Genomic DNA, 17,012 nt, shown 5'->3' on the forward strand with positions numbered 1-17,012 from the left:
AAAAAAGAAAAGATATTTCATCAAGCAAACTTGGTTTTGCTCCTTGAAAAATTCCACATTCATAATTGCAACATTTTCAAGCTCCAGACCGGTGTTTGTTGTTTTTATGAGTGTATTTAAACAATACCATTCATTGATCTGACAACAATACGGCTCTAAAAACCTTATCTGTCTGCACCTCTTTTCCTGTTCAAGTAAGTTTTGCTTTTTAAATATGTATTTATTCTACACCCTGTGTTCAGTTGTTTCTCTTTATTTCCTTTGTTTTTATTTGTATATTTTTTCATTGATAAATATTATTATTTTGCCTGTTTGTTATTGTATGTATATGCTTATAGCATAGCCAATACAATGTTTTGGGCCTAATAATAATAATAAAAAAAATTAATTTCATCAAACTCGATTTTAAAATGTTAATTAATAGGTATATTTGATACATAGTGCTATCTAGTATTAAATCATAATTATTAATACCTAAAATTAGTCTGCTGAGATTAGCATTAAATTACATTTTACGTAATTTGTGTTGCATCATGTTCAAACATGTCTCGGGCAAATAAATTAATGATTACAATTAAATTATATAAAATAAAACACTAAATGTAAACTAATTTAAAAAATACATATTCTACAGGACAATTGCCAACAATATCCCCATACTTTATTCATTTTATTATCGGCTTAGTCCCTTTGTTAATCTAGGGTTGCCACAGTAGAATGAACCGCCAATATCCCCATAATACACAATATTATTTGTACTAATTTCTGAAATTATAACCTGTGCATTTCAAACCAGACAAATCCATTGAGGTAAAGTTGGTTTTATATTCGCAAATTCCCTATATTGTTAACCACGCTACAGTACTTTGAATATTCAGTCTGAAATTGCTTTAGGTCTGACTTTAAAACAACATTAGCACTATTTACTTGACTGTGAACAATGTTGTACTTTGAAAGTCATTGGCTGCTAATATGATTTTCCCTATTTATAATGTGCAAGTAATACTTTATAATGTGGCATCACAGTGGCATAGTGGGTAGCACGATCGCCTCTCAGCAAGAAGCTTTGAGCCTCGACCGGTCAGTTGGCGTTTCTGTTTGAAGTTTGCATGTTCTCCCCGTGTTTGTGTGGGTTTCCTCCGGGTGCTCCGCTTTCCCCCACAGTACAAAGACATGCGCTATGGGTGAATTGGGTAAGCTAAATTGACTGTAGTGTATGTGTGTGGTGGTGAATGAGTGTGTATGGATGTTTTCCAGTGATGGGTTGCGGCTGGAAGGGCATCTGCTATGTAAAAACATATGCTGAATAAAGTTGGCGGGTCATTCCGCTCTGGCGACTGCAGATAAATAAAGGTACTAAGCCGCCAGAAAAAAAAAAAGAATGAATATACATAATGTGCGAATGAACAACCAACTTTCCCTCTGTGAGAAATCCTTACCATTGATCTGGAACAGGGATGCTCAACGCTGCATCTGGAGATCTACCTTCCTGCAGATTTCAGTTGCATCCCATATCAAACACACCTGCATGTAATTATCAAGTGCTGTTCAGGTCCTAATTTATTGGTTCAGGTGTGTTCAATCAGGGTTGGAGCTAAACTTTGCAGGAAGGTAGATCTCCGGAACAGGGTTGAGCAGCCCTGATCTAGAAGACGCTTCTCCAAAATTTACAAAACTCATTATGCAACACACCAAACAGAGAAATCTAAAAAATATTAAATCTAAATTAATTACAATCTTTAATTATACACAAGCACACATAAAATGCTTTTTAATTCTTTATTTTCCCTCTGGTTTACATTCACAGTTAAACCCCCCCTGTTTATGGCCTACATTAAAAGTGAAACCTCAAAACACCACAATAATGTGTATTATAGAACTAACCCTTAAACAAAGAGAACCCATGAAAACACCATTAATGATACTGTAACATACTTCACATTATTCCCTCACATTCACATTATAAATCTGTAATCGTGTAACACTCGAGGTCCCTTTTCAGACATGTGTGAAAGAAATAAACAACAAACGATTAAGAGGTTATAGGTGGTTTTCTTGTATTTATCCAACCTTTATTTCCCTTGTCTACCAGTCTAAATTCAGAATGAGTGCAGACTAGCATCTAATAAAATAAAATTGAAAGTAATAAGGGTGTAACTTTGGCATAACAGGTTTATGGAGCATCCTTTTGACACAAAGGAAGTAATGTTTTATAATCACATATATTGATGATGATGATGATTGATCACAAAATAAAAGCAAAGTATTGAGCAAAAAGGCTTTTCCTCTTGGATAATATCTGGCTTCAGAATTAATACTGGAATGTGAACATGGCATATTATAGTATTGCTTATTTGGTACCCTTTAGTTAAAGTGGTGTTTATAAGACTGTCATGAAACCTTTATGATCATGAGATGACGTCATGAATGTGAATGAGGTTATATGCATGCTTATGACAACTGTCATTAGGTTTCATTTTCTCAGTAATGACATTTTAAACGTTGTTTTCATGACGACTTGACATTACCCCTTATCTACTGTTGGGGATATTTTCATCCACTCTGGGGTGATTTTTAATTCTCCATTAGGCCATAACTTTTTCAGTGTTTCAGCAAATGTGATGATTTTTAGTGACAAGTCTTATTTTGGCACATATTTTTAGAAAATGCTTTGAAATTTTCAAAGAACTCAATGACTCAATTACACTCAGGGCAAATTTACTACTGTTTTGTTGTACTGGGGATGAAAAAATCCATTTATTTTTTGGCATAAATCTGTTAATCAACCTCAGTCCTGTTTAAAACTACTAAATTGTTTAGAAATTTACAAGATTTTAACTCTTTGATTGCCAAATTCATAATTGATGTCACTGATTTGGTGAGAAAAAAACACACAAAATGATGCAATAATAATATAAAAAGTAATTGTGGGCTGGATTTTCTTTTACCTTTTAATCAAAGTCTTGGACATGTAAAACAAAATTAATTTTGATGCATTGTTTTTGAATAATTTTCTTTTTTTCTCTTTAATATTCTTTTGGTGGCTGTTTATTATAACCACATTTTTTACAAGATTGCAAAGCCCCGACATCATTTAATCATGCATATTTAATTGTTGGTGGTTTTCCCAGTTGGGAAGAGGTAAAACTTGTAAATTTCACTGTTGATCATTAGTTGGCCCTATTAACCCCTTGGATACAAAAAAAAGCTTTCTGGATTATACATGGAGTATAAAAGCAAATTAAAGTGTGTGTGTGTGTGTGTGTGTGTGTGTGTGTGTGTGTGTGTGTGTGAGAGAAAATCAAAATATACATCTCAGCTCTCAGAACTACATGGAGTAAACAAAAACAAAGACTATTTATCAGGGCAGGAGTGGGACTCCTTTTCAGCTCTGGAGTTTCAAGCCTTAGACCGGCCCACCTCAGTTTACAACTGACTAAAATAACGTCATTTCCAATTCAGTTTCTATTGACACTATAACGTCTTTTTAAAGGACACAGCTGCTTTAGAACTTAAATGCTTTTCATAAATATGAGAACATTAATTCTTTATAGATATCCAGTCCTTTGTAACGGTCGTCACACAAAAAAAAAAAAACATGTACCCCTACATAAGTAACCCAAACATTACTATATATCTTTTCACTAAAATAAAAAAATATATATATTTAATATTTTACTCTGGTGAGGTTCGATCTCGGATCTTGACGTCGTAACACAACGTGCTAACCACTAGACCACGATGGCGTTGTTAAGTTAAAAAAGATAAAGAATAAGTATTGCACTGTTATCTGCTGCTATTGATGTTTTTTTTCACCCAACTCTTTTTCTCCCCTTTTAAGATTTCTGATCAAGTTTTGTCAGATTTATTAATGTAGTGAATCATCTGATTTTCATTGAGCAGGTGTAATATTCTTTAATATTAATTAATATTCACAAAGGTGCCGCTGTTTGGGGTGGAATGAGATACATCACCATTAATGTGCGGGCTGCATTTTCTAACGGGGCTACGAGAAAATAAATAAAAAGAGCGGAGCTGCGGCAAAATAATGAATAAAAAGAGTGAGGCTATGATCAAATAAATAAATAAATGAAAAAAAGTGCGCCTGCTGAGAGTGCAAGCAGCTAGAGACACTGGCCCTCACTGCCAAAAAACGGACCAGCCCACCGGGAATTGTCCCGGTCCACCCGATTAGCCAATCCGGGCCTGGTATTTATGCACCATCAAATGTGGTTATAATGGAAGTCAATGGAGCAAAAACAGCCACCGACAGTAAATTAAGGAGAACAAAATGAAAATCTAACAATGCATTAAAGCCAACATTGTTACTTATGGTGACTGGTAATGTCCAAGACTGTGATAAAAGATGAAAAATTCTGTGCACAATTACTTTTTATATTGAAAATACGTCGTTTTGTTTTTTTTTTTCACCAAATCAGTGACAACATTAGTGAATTTGGCAATCAAAGAGTTAAAATCCTGTAATTTCTAAAAACATTCAGTAGTTTTGATAGGACTGAGGTTGATAAAAGATTTAAGCAAAATATTTCGAAAAAAATCTTAATCTGATGCATTTTTACAGCAGTTTAATTCAGTGGATGTTTTCATCCCCAGCACAATAAAAGGGTAATAAATCTGAACAGTGCACAAGGGTTAACAAAACCTGTCATAAATCTGTCATAAACATAATTGTCAATAAGTCATTATAAATGTATGTTATAAAATGTTATGAATTTTATAACAGCGTCATTAATATTATTTTACCTCAACTACAGTGGTACAAGCTGAATTTGTCACTAAAATGTTATTAAGTATTAATTAATGGCACAATTAAAAAAGATTTGACAGAGTAGTGACACTTTAAATGAGACATTTTAATGACAAATACAGCTAGCTCCACTGAAAATGTGATCAGAAAAATGACACAATTATAATGCCTCATCACAATCATGTTTATGACAGATTTATGACAAGTTTTGTTGTTTTGGTAATGTCAAGTTATCAAAGATTGTGATGTATGTGTTATGTCAAGTTCTCCTAATCAATGCCATCTTTGCATTTAATATTACATTACTGAGCAAATTACACTTAATAACAGTTGTCATAAGCATGCATGAAAGCTTCACTTTCATGACTTGTCATGTCCTGAAGGGATGTTCATAAGACCTTTATAATCAAGTAAAGTGTTACCGATTATTTTGATAAATCTTCATTTTGACCTAGTCATGACATTATGAATGGCAGCGGGTTGCTAACACTGGAAATGTGTAAAAAGGAAAAACAACACTGTTCAAGCTGAGGTAGAGAGAGGTAGAAATTAAATAGAGTTAGTTAATAAATAATGCCGATAGCATCGTTTTTAAAGGAGAAACCTGAAATCTGGTGGCCAGCGTGCAGGTATGGCAGTGTTTGTGGCATATTCTGCTGGTATTGTAACCATTAATTTCAATATCAAGTCATGTCCTATAAAGTGAGATTTGAGGTAGGGTAAACTATAATGCAGTGTTTCCCAACCCTGTTCCTGAAGGCAAACCAACAGTATACATTTTCAACCTCTTCCTATTCAAAACACACCTGAATCAAAACATCAGCACGTTAGACGATGCTCCAAAACCTGAAGGTAATGGTTCAGATGAGGGAGACATCCAAACTATGTACCGTTGGTGTGCCTCCAGGAACAGGGTTGGGAAACACTGCTGTAGTATAGGCTCATATTGTGCATTTGACTCAAATGAGTGGAGTTCCATTTAAAAAAGGCTCTTTCACAGCTTTGCATGCATTTTATCATTATTGTGAGTAAACCTGTATGCCTCACATACGAGTAAAGTGAAGGTTCAGGTGTAGTAACCATTTTTCAGTGGAGAGTCACAGAGAGAGCTGAGACATCAGTGTGGACGCAGGCATCAGGGAAGGGGAAAGGCACATCACTAATTCTGTATCAGGGAACCACTTTACTATCCCAGATCAACATCTGACTGCTGCAAAGTGAGAAAAAGACAAAGATAATGTTACGTTAGCCCATGTAAATGGGTAGTTCACCCAAAAATGACAATTCAGTCATCATCTACTCACCCTTTACTTGTTCCAAACATGTTTGAGTTTTTTTTTTTTAGCACAAAAGAAGATAATTTGAAAAATGTCAGAAACCTCGACTTCCATAGCAGGAAAAACAGATACTATGAAAGTCAGTGGTTACAAACTTTCTTCAAAATATCTTGTTTTGTGCTAAACAAACACAAAAAAAGGTGAGTAAATTATGACAATTAAATTTTTTGGAAAAACTATCTCTTTAATCTAAAGGTTTATTACATTTTTTTGCGGGAAATCTGAGAACATACATTGTACACTACCTGACAAACGTCTTGTTGTCAATTCCAGTTGTAAGAATACCAAATTATAACTTGATGTCTAGGTAATCATTTAGAAAAGTGGCAGAAGGTTGATTTATCAGATGAATCATCTGTTGAACTGCATCCTAATCATCACAAATACTGCAGAAGACCTACTGGAACCATGGACCCAAGATTCTCACAGAAATCAGTCAAGTTTGATAAAGGAAAAATCATGGTTTGGGGATATATTCAGGATGGTGGTGTGTGGGAGATCTGCAGCGTGGATGACAAAATCAACAGCCTGAGGTATCAAGGCATTTGTGCTGCCCATTACATTACAAACCACAGGAGAGGGCAAATTCTTCAGCAGGATAGTGCTCCTCATCATACTTCAGCCTCCACATCCGTTCTTGAAAGCAAAGAAGGTCAAGCTGCTGCAGTATTGGCCAACCCAGTCACCAGATATAATCATTATTGAGCATGTCTGGGGTAAGATGACAGGAGGAGGCATTGAAGATGAATCCAAAGACTCTAGATGAACTCTGGGAGTCCTGCATGAACACTTTCTTTGCCTCCAGATGACTTTATTAATAAGTGATTTGAGTCAGTGCAGAGATGTGTGGATGCAGTCCTCCAAGCTCATGATGGAGTCAGACACAATATTCATTCTGTCTCCACTGCAGCAAGACTTTTGTCTAAGCAAAGTCAAACCTTACAGTCCTAATGAAATAATTAAAAATCAAGACATGATCATATTTTATTTTGGTAAAATAAGCGTAATCTAGAAGCCTTTCCCTTTCATATAAGCCACTTCTGATACCAAATGATCAACTAGAAGTCAAGATATTATTTGTTATTCATAAAACTTGGACAGACGACAATACTTTTTCAGGTAGTGTATTCTTTAGACCACACAAACTTCAAGCCTCTATTAATATTATGTTAGTTAAATACTTGTTAGTTAAACTAATTGTACATGTGTGTGTATTTGGATAGGTTAAAGGTAGAGTGCAGATTTTCAAGTGTGGGACACAAAACTTGGCCACTTCACTAATAATTAATTTCAATTAGTAACAATTTTAATACAACCTGTTACAATTGTGACATTAACATTTCTACATGTTACTTCTTTCAGATGTGCAGGAGGTATTTAAACTGATCTGATCATGTGACATTTAAATATTTTAGTAAAAACAATCATTTAATGGTTGAATTTTATGATCAAAATGTCTACCTATCGAAAACAAAAAGTAAAAAATACTGTAACCATTTAAAATAATGTAAATACATGATACAAGTATATTTTAAATTGTAATTTATTCATTCATTTAATCCATTTTCTTTTTGTTACATTTATTTAAAATAGATTTTTGCTTGTAACAAGTCTTCCATAAAAAAAATCTTACCAACTGTAAACTTTTGAAAAGTGCCTATTACACCAAGCATTATATGATAATACAACAGCATTAAAATGTAATATTACCTTTTCAGTTGGTGCTAATACATCTGCACTTTAAGCAACCGGCGCTTTCTCTGTGAATGATAATGCAGAAGTACATTTAGATCATAAAAAGAAAGTTACAATGTACAGTAGATAGGTCAAATGTTTTTTTTTCATTAGAAATTGTCCTGTTTTTAGTGTCATTTTTTTTTCTGAGCAAAAAACAAGGACATAATACTTTGCAACTATCCTTCAAACCACTACATTTTACTGATTTGACAGCAAGAAGATCTTAAACATGTATACCATAGCAAATTACAGCAAGATCACATATTAGTTTATATATTTTTAATCAGTAAAGGTCACACTCTAAAAAATGCTAGGTCATTTCAACTTAAATTTGGGTGAAATATGGACAAAACCAACTGCAGGTTTAATATTTTATGAAGATATATAATTAAATTTAAAGGACCAAATTTAACCCGATGTTTAGGCTTGTCCCAATTTTACCCAGCATTTTTAGAGTCTAGAATAAGTATGATACATAAAATCATGTTACACCCTAGATGGAACACTATTTCACCGAATTTACAACATTATTAGCTATTTGATTGCGCAAAGAAAATAAATGTAGTGATTTGATTAAGTGTAGAATTTTTTTTACTTATTTAAATAAGTGTGAAAAAAAAAAATCTGCATGTAAAATCCCTTCATATCACAAAATCTGAACTCACATAACTGACCCATTAAAAAACACTATAATGTATTTGTCATTGCTTTAAATACACTGTTAAAGAAATCAGCTGTGGTTACCAGAATTTTATAATAAAATAATTTTCTAAATTTGACAATAATTTTACTCTACTATACAGAGTATTACAGACCAGTGTATTTTAAAGTACTAACACTACTACCTTCATATATTGTATAAAATGATTAGACCTTCTTCAAATTTTTTTTCTTTTTTAAATATTTCCCAAATTATGTTTAACAGAGGAGAGAATTTTTCACAGTGTTTCCTATAATATTTTTTTCTTCTGGAGAAAGTCTTTTTTGTTTTATTTCAGCTAAAATAAAAACAGTTTTTAATAAAAAATAAAAATAAAAAAACATTTTAAGATCAAAATTATTAGCCACCTTAAGCAATTTTTTTTTCCTTTGTCTATAGAACAAACCATCGTTATACAATAACTTGCCCGTTGACTTAAAAAATATCTAGTAAAATATTATTTACTGTCATCATGGCAAAGCTAAAATAAATCAGTTATTAGAAAAGAGTTCTTAGGTTAGAAATGAGTTGTGTTTCATTAAAACAGAAATTAGGGAAAAATATTCAGGCGGGCTATTAACTCAGAAGGTCTAATAATTCTAATGGATCCAGATTTCTGCCTACCAATCCATCCCAGCATGGATCAACTTTGTCCTTTTTCTCATTGCTTTATTAATATGATTATTTGAATAAGTATTTAAATTTGAAATGATTTTGACTAATGAATAAGTTAACATACTGCTTCATTTAAGAATGTCCATGCAGTGTCCTTGCTCCTCTCTTTGTCTGTCTATTTTAACGCTATTTTCCGGAGCCACCAAACTAGGTCAGAGGTCATGGAGAATTCGAGTGGAACTAAAGGGCTTCATGACTGAGAACAACTGTTTTCCTATTTGTATTGCTATGTGTTAATACTGTCTGAAGTGATTTTGATATTATTGTGATTGCAACCCAAGCTCATTCTGAAAACGTAGCTCCGTTTCTGGAGACAGCGGAATATGTCCCGGGGGGTACGTACGGCCGCGTTTATTTTTTTCAAGCGAACGCTGTGGGGCGGTGTGACGCCGTTTCCTTTCGCGCTTGCCTTACCTCCTAGCGGAGGGCTTCCCCGCTGAAACCCGTTTGTCCACTCAGCTCACCGTGTAACGTCGGCAGGCTCGAGATTCGAAGAGGAGTCGACCACGGCGACCGGTTTCGAGTACGGGGAAGAGCGGTTCCAGAAATCAGTTAGGACGAAAACAGAATCCCAAAAATTAAGTGAACGAGTTTCGTGACAGGGTGAGAACGCGGCGAAATCCGAAAACGCGATAGAAAAAAAAATTAAAATCGGGACTTTTATTTTTTTGGACAGCTTTTGTAAACTGTCGCTCGGGTTTAGGGAAGCGAGCGGGTGGGCGGGTCGGTCGGTAAAATGGGTTGGGTTCGGGGAAGGAGGAGGGCGGGTCGGCCAATTGGCTGGTCGCGCAGTCAATCATCCGGTTAGTTGGACAGCGGCCTCCAGCGGGTTCACGCGAGAACAGCGTGGGCGCGAACCACGCTCGCGAGAGGCGTCTGAGGTGCGAAAAAGCGCGCAACAGCGGCCTCTCGCGGATTCGCGAAAACAAAAACTGCAGCCAATAAAACCCGCCAGGATGTATTCCGCGGTCTCCAGAGACGTCCACAGGACTACGTTTCCACAATGAGCCCGGGTTGTGTGATTATATTTAGTTTTAAACGATTTTCCTTTTTATTCAAGATAGCCTTTGTGTAGTAAAAATATAGCAGTCTGAATGCTGTTAATACCAGTTTAAACTATTGAACTAGTTTTATAAGACAGCTGAGAGAACAAAGAAACAACCATGTGTAATAACAGATTGTCTCTTGTGTGTTTATATGCATCCAATGGGTCGGTTCCACAGGTGAGACTAGCTCTTAATTGTCTACGGGCAACCTGACCCAAGCCTCCAGTCGCCATTCCTATCTGGATTCAGATATGACCCAGCATTGACGTACATATTTAGAATTGTCCATCTTTGTTTTAACCAATCGGAACCTGTTACCCAAATCACACCCTTTCAGGTCTTGTTTCCAGGAGAGTGTAATTATTAATGATTTGTGATTGTAAGCAGAAGGAACTCATTGCGAGTGTTAAAGCTGGCACATAATTTTTTTGTTAAACCAGATTACCTGTTACCTGACCCGATGGCTCCTCATCATCATCATCAGGAGCTGGGATGATCCTGCCCATCACAGGGGATACGCCGAGCACCATGGGTTTCTTTTCGGATTTAGGAGCTCCTTCCAGGACGACCACTATGAAGTCTCGCTTGGGTTCTTCCACAGCAACTTCCACAACTTCCACAACTGCACTTTCTTGAATCCCCTCTGTACTTACGGTTGCATTAACATCCTCACTTTCTTGTGCTTCTGCAATGATCTCAACTACTGGAGCGACCTCTTCAGCGGCAGCAGGTGTTTCCTCTGGTACAACAACAGGTGTTTCTTCAGTCGCAGTAACAGCAGCTTCTTCAGATACCAATAAAACTGGCTCCTCTTCTGGAATAGAGGCCAACGGTGCATCGTCTGTCAATGCGTCCACTTCTAATACTGGTAGATCAGATGTTTCTGAAGACACCGGCAGATCAACGGGTGTTGCATCTTCTACAACTAAGGAAACAATCGGAGACACTGGTGCTTCTTCGGACAGAGAAGCAATTGATAATTCTTCAGCCGTTACATCAACATGTGGTTCCTCAATAACTGGAGAAACTGAAGGTTCTTCAATTACCGGAGCAACTACTGGTGAATCAACTGGTGTCTCTTCAGGCTCTTCGACAACTAATATGGCAACTGGTTCCTCAATAACTGGAGAAACCGGTGCTTCTTCGGTCGATGTAGCAATGGGCAATTCTTCAACAATTACATCAACATGTGGTTCCTCCACAACTGGTGGTTCTTCAATCACTGGAGTGACTACTGGTGTCTGCTTAGACTCTTCAACAACTAATGCCACAACTGGTTCCTCGATAACTGTAGAAACTGGCGCTTCTTTAGTGATTGGAGCAAAGGATGCCTCCTCAACTATTGGAGCAACAACATGTGGTTCATCGACAACTGGGGAAACTGGTGGTTCTTCAATTACTGGAGAAACTAATGATGAATCAACTGATGTTTCCTCTGCTGGGGGACTTTCAGAAACTGGAGCGAGAAATCCAGCTGTTTCTGGTGAATCGATTGGTGTCTCTACTAATGGAGTCTCTTCTGCCAGTATGGCTACAACTGGTTCCTCTACAGCTTCTGGTTCTTCTATGACTGGCGCAATAGACAACGAAGCCTCTTCTATTCCAACAGAATCTGATACTGGAGAAATTGGTGCTTCCTCTGTTATTGGTTCACTTTCCAAATTAAGCACCTTCTCTGGTAGAGATTCAACCGGGACGTCTTCCACAGATAGCGGCTCCACTGGAATGAGCTCAATCACGGAGGCAGCAGCCAGATCTGCTGTTTCTGGGCTAAGCGAGACTGGTGTGACCACTGAAAGACACAATCAAGCCAGCCAATAATCACATAAATGTTTGAGGTTTGCAACTGGTTTTAAAATGCTCCCTCAGTCACTCTCCTTCAGCTTAGTCCCTGTTTTACCACCAATTATTCTGGGATATGAATTTGCAGCAGATGCCCTTCCAGCCCCACTCTCACACTCATACACTACAGCCAATTTAGTTTGTCCAGTTCACCTTAGCACATGTCATTGGACTGTGGGGGAAACCGGAGCACCCGGAGGAAACCCACACTAACATGAGGAGAACATGCAAACTCCACACAGAAATGCCAACAGCCCAGCCAGGACTTGAATCAGCGACCTTCTTGCTGTGAGGCGACAGCGCTAACCACTGAGCCACCGTGCCACCTGTTTACCAAATTCACCTTAGTTAATTAATAATTTTTTTTCGGCTTAGTCCCTTTATTATCCAGGGGTCGCCACAGCGGAATGATCTGCCAACTTATCCAGCATTTATGTTTTACGCAGCAGATGCATTTCCAGCCGTAACCCATCACTGGGAAACCCATACATACTCATTCGCACACATACATACACTATGGACAATTTGGCTTACCTAATTCACCTGTACAGCATGTCTTCGGACTTTGGACGAACACGGAGAGATCATGCAAACTCCACACAAAAAATGCCAACTGACCCGGCCGGGGCTCAAACCAGCGACCTTCTTGCTGTGAGGCAACAGCACATCCCACTGCACCACCGTGTCACCCACCTTACTTAATTATTCCATTAAAATTTCTTTTGTCAATCTGATCACAAGTCAGACCTGCTCAACATGTGACCCTGGACTACATATGCAGTTTTTCTTTGCATGGGCATTTTTTTTGGTAACAGGCAAAAAAAAAAAAAAAAAAAAAAAAAAAACAATGTATTGGTCAAGGTCAACATGGTGGCTCAGTGATTAGCACTGTCGCATCACAGCAAGAAGGTCACTCGTTCAAGTGCTGGCTGGGTCAGTTGGCAGTTTTGTGTGGAGTTTGCATGTTCTCCCCGTGTTGGTGTGAATTTCCACTGGGTGCTCCAGTTTCTCTCACAGCCCAAAGACAAGCGGTATATGTGAATTGGATGAACTACATTGGCCGTATGAATGTATAAAAAAAATGAATGTATGTATTGGTCAAAGTTATCAATTTTTCTTTAATGCCAAAAATGAATTACCATATTAAGTAAAGATCATGTTCCATGAAGACGTTTCGTAAATTTCCTGTTGTAAATTTATCATAACTCATAAGTTGAATTTAATTTCATTTAGCATTAAAATTTGTTTTTAAAAGGCAATTTTTTCAATATTTTGATGGCTTTGAACCTCAGATTACAGATTTTCCACTTAGTTGCATCTCCACCAAATATAAATAATGTCCTAAACGTTGTCAAATAAATCAATGGAAAGCTTATATACAGTATTTAGCTTTCATTCATTCATTCTTTTTCTTCTAGGCTTAGTCCCTTTATTAATCAGGGGCCGCCACAGCGGAATGAACCGCCAACTTATCCAGCACATGTTTTGCGCAGCGGATGGCCTTCCAGCCACAACCCATCACTGGGAAACACACGCACTCATATTCATCCATTTTCTTTTCGGCTCAGTCCCTTTATCAATCTGGGGTTCCAACAGCGGAATAAACCGCCAACTTATCCAGCACATGTTTTACGCAGCTGCAACTCATCCCTAGGAAACATTCATACACACTCATACACTACAGACAATTTAGCTAACCCAATTCACCTGTACCGCATGTCTTTGGACTGTGGGGGACACCGGAGCACCCGGAGGAAACCCACGCGAACACGGGAAGAACATGCAAACTCCACACTGAAATGCCAACTGACCAAGCCGAGGCTTGAACCAGCGACCTTCTTTTCTGGTCCAGAGTCATATATTTAAAAAAAAAAAAAAGGCATTGTAATATTTATTTTCATCAAATAATTTCAATAGCTATATTTACAAAAAAGTTGTTGTTTTAAAATGATTGATGATTTTGTAAAGGAGTGAGTCAGCATAAAAGATTCAAACATTACAAGTTACAAGCAAAGATCAATACTTTTTAGGGGAGTTTAACAGCATTCAAAAAGTGCAAATTAAAACTGAAAAATAAAACAATTGTGTCTGAATGCTTTACTATTGTTTGGAATGTTTACACTTTGACAGGACTCAAACCACCTCCAAACGAAAACCTTCACTATATTAAAGTTGAACTTTGTAAATAATCTACAAATATTGTACTCTAGGGTGGCACGGTGGCTCAGTGGTTAGCACTGTCACCTCACAGCAAGAAGGTCGCTGGTTCGAGCCCCAGCTAGGCCAGTTGGTATTTCTGTGTGGAGTTTGCACGTTCTCCCTGTGATGGTGTGGGTTTCCTCCAGGTGCTCCGCTTTCCCCCACAGTCCAAAGACTTGCGCTATAAGTGAATTGAATTAGCTTAATTGGCACTAGTGTATGTGTGTGAATGAAAGTGTATGGGTGTTTCTTAGTACTGGGTTGCAGCTGGAAGGGCATCCGCTGTGTAAAACATATGCTGAATAATCTGGCGGTTCATTCCGCTGTGGTGACCTCTGATGAATAAAGGGATAATGTAAAATAATAAATAAATAATGTGCTCTAGTTTCCCCAGAGATGGGTTGCAGCTGGAAGGGCATCCGCTGCGTAAAACATATGCTGGATAAGTTGAACCCTGATTAATGAAGGGTCTAAGCTGAAAAGAAAATGAATAGTGTGCTCTAAGCTGTGGCTCCTGCTCAACTTACTATAGTATAATTCACAGTAGGTCCTTATAATACTACTCAAGCACTAGAGAAAAAATTATGTAGAACATGGAAAGAGTTTTGTATACTAGCAAATGCATATTAATACCGAGTGGAAACATAATTTTTAGACATTTTATAACTTTTAAATACTTGTTTGGTTAAAATATTAGGTAATTCATCAGTTTTGGTCACAATTCATGATATTAACCAACCATAAACTAACACTACTAGCTAAATAAACAAGTAATCAGCTGTTTATTAATAGTTAGTAAGGTAGAAGTTTTGGTTTTGTGTGATTAGAGATGCAGAATAAGATCAGACTTCATAACTACAAATGAACAGTTAATATCTTAATAATAGGCAGGTAATAAGCCAGTACTTATTAGCATGAATTAAGGCCTAAACTCATATAAATAATAATAAATAATAATACTAATATAATAATAATATTACTAAAATAAATAATAATAAATATTAATACCAATATAATACTAATAATACCAATAAATAATATTACTAATATAATAATTATAATGTTACTAAAATATAAATGATAATAAATATTAATTCCAATATAATAATACTAATATAATAATAATAAATATTACTAATATAATAAATAATATTACTAATATAAATACTAACACTAATATAATAGTAAATAATATTACTAATAAATAATATTACTAATATAATAAATAATATTACTAGTATTAATATTACTAATATAATAATACTATTACTAATATAAATAATAATACTGATATAATAATAAATAATATTACTAATATAATAAATAATATTACTAATATAAATAATAATACTAATATAAAAGTAAATAATATTACTAATAAATAATATTACTGATATAAATAATATTACTAATATAATAGTAAATAATATTACTAATATAACAAATAATGTTACTAGTATAAATATTACTAATATAATAATAATATTACTAATATAAATAATAATACTAATATAATAATAAATAATATTACTAATAAATAATAATAATACTAATATAATAATATTACTAGTATAAATATTATTACTAATATAATAAATAATATTACTAATATAAATAATAATACTAATATAAAAGTAAATAATATTACTAATAAATAATATTACTTATATAAATAATATTACTAATATAATAGTAAATAATATTACTAATATAACAAATAATGTTACTAGTATAAATATTACTAATATAATAATATTACTAATATAAAAAATAATACTAATATAATAAATAATATTACTAATAAATAATAATAATACTAATATAATAATATTACTAGTATAAATATTATTACTAATATAATAATAATAATAATATTACTTATATAAATAATAATACTAATATAATAATAAATAATATTACTAATATAAATAAAAAAATAATACTAATATAATACTAATATAAATAATAATAAATAATATTTGGTGTTATCAAACATTACTTTTGTAGAATATTTCAGTGTGTGTGTGTGATTAGAAGGTCTAGAGACACAGAAACAACAGGAAAGACAGAAATTAAGATTATTGAAAGTAGACTACAAATGTTCATCCTCACTAGAGTAGAGACGTTTCTAAAAGCAAAGAAAAAGCCTATTCATTTAAGAGCACTTCGTCTCAGATGGTGTATTTTAAGTGCAGTTTAAATGCATTCAGATGGTGTGCTTTTTGGGGGGGCATTTCACAGAACGACATTGCTTTCAGCATCTATCATAATGCATGTCTATTTTTTAAGACATTTCCCATCAAATTATACAAGAGGCTTTACTGCCAAATATCACCAAGGAAGGGACACACCACAAATATTACCAAACACTAACAAAGAAAACCCTTCTGCATTAAATTCACCGTTTTAAAACATTACTTTTGGAATAGAGGATGAACGGTCAATGTTAAAATATAGACTTAGCGGCCACTTTATTAGGTATACCTTACTAGTACAGAGTTGGACCCCGTTTTGTCTTCAGAACTGCTTTAATCCTTCATGGCATAGATTCAACAAAGTCCTGGAAATATTCCTCAGAGATTTTGGTCCATATTGACATGATAGCATCACACAGTTGATGCACATTTGTCAGCTGCACATCCATGATGCGAATCTCCCGTTCCACCACATCCCAAAGGTGCACTATTGGATTGAGATCTGGTGACTGT

The 17,012-nt window shown here is 35.2% G+C and overlaps 1 protein-coding gene across 4 annotated transcripts in view; it reads right to left on the minus strand.

Annotated features, from left to right (window-relative positions):
• Positions 1-1,765: 1,765 nt before the first annotated feature.
• The window catches only part of mgarpa (mitochondria localized glutamic acid rich protein a), a 39,280-nt gene continuing 24,033 nt past the window's right edge, over positions 1,766-17,012 (minus strand). For 2 of the 4 annotated variants that reach the window (XM_087279943.1, XM_087279942.1), the window contains exons 6-8: positions 10,716-12,055; positions 7,816-7,865; positions 3,882-5,978 (exon numbers count right to left, since the gene is read on the minus strand). In XM_087279943.1, coding sequence (XP_087136069.1) covers positions 7,830-7,865; positions 10,716-12,055 — 1,376 coding nt within the window. In that variant the 3' untranslated portion in view covers positions 3,882-5,978; positions 7,816-7,829. Of the gene's footprint in view, positions 5,979-7,815; positions 7,866-10,708; positions 12,056-17,012 lie in introns of all 4 variants that reach the window. The other 2 variants (XM_087279944.1, XM_087279945.1) reach the window with 2 other exon arrangements.

Source organism: Danio rerio, chromosome 14 (genome assembly GCF_052040795.2).
Source record: "Danio rerio strain M-AB ecotype USA chromosome 14, GRCz13ab, whole genome shotgun sequence".
Lineage (NCBI taxonomy): Eukaryota > Metazoa > Chordata > Actinopteri > Cypriniformes > Danionidae > Danio > Danio rerio.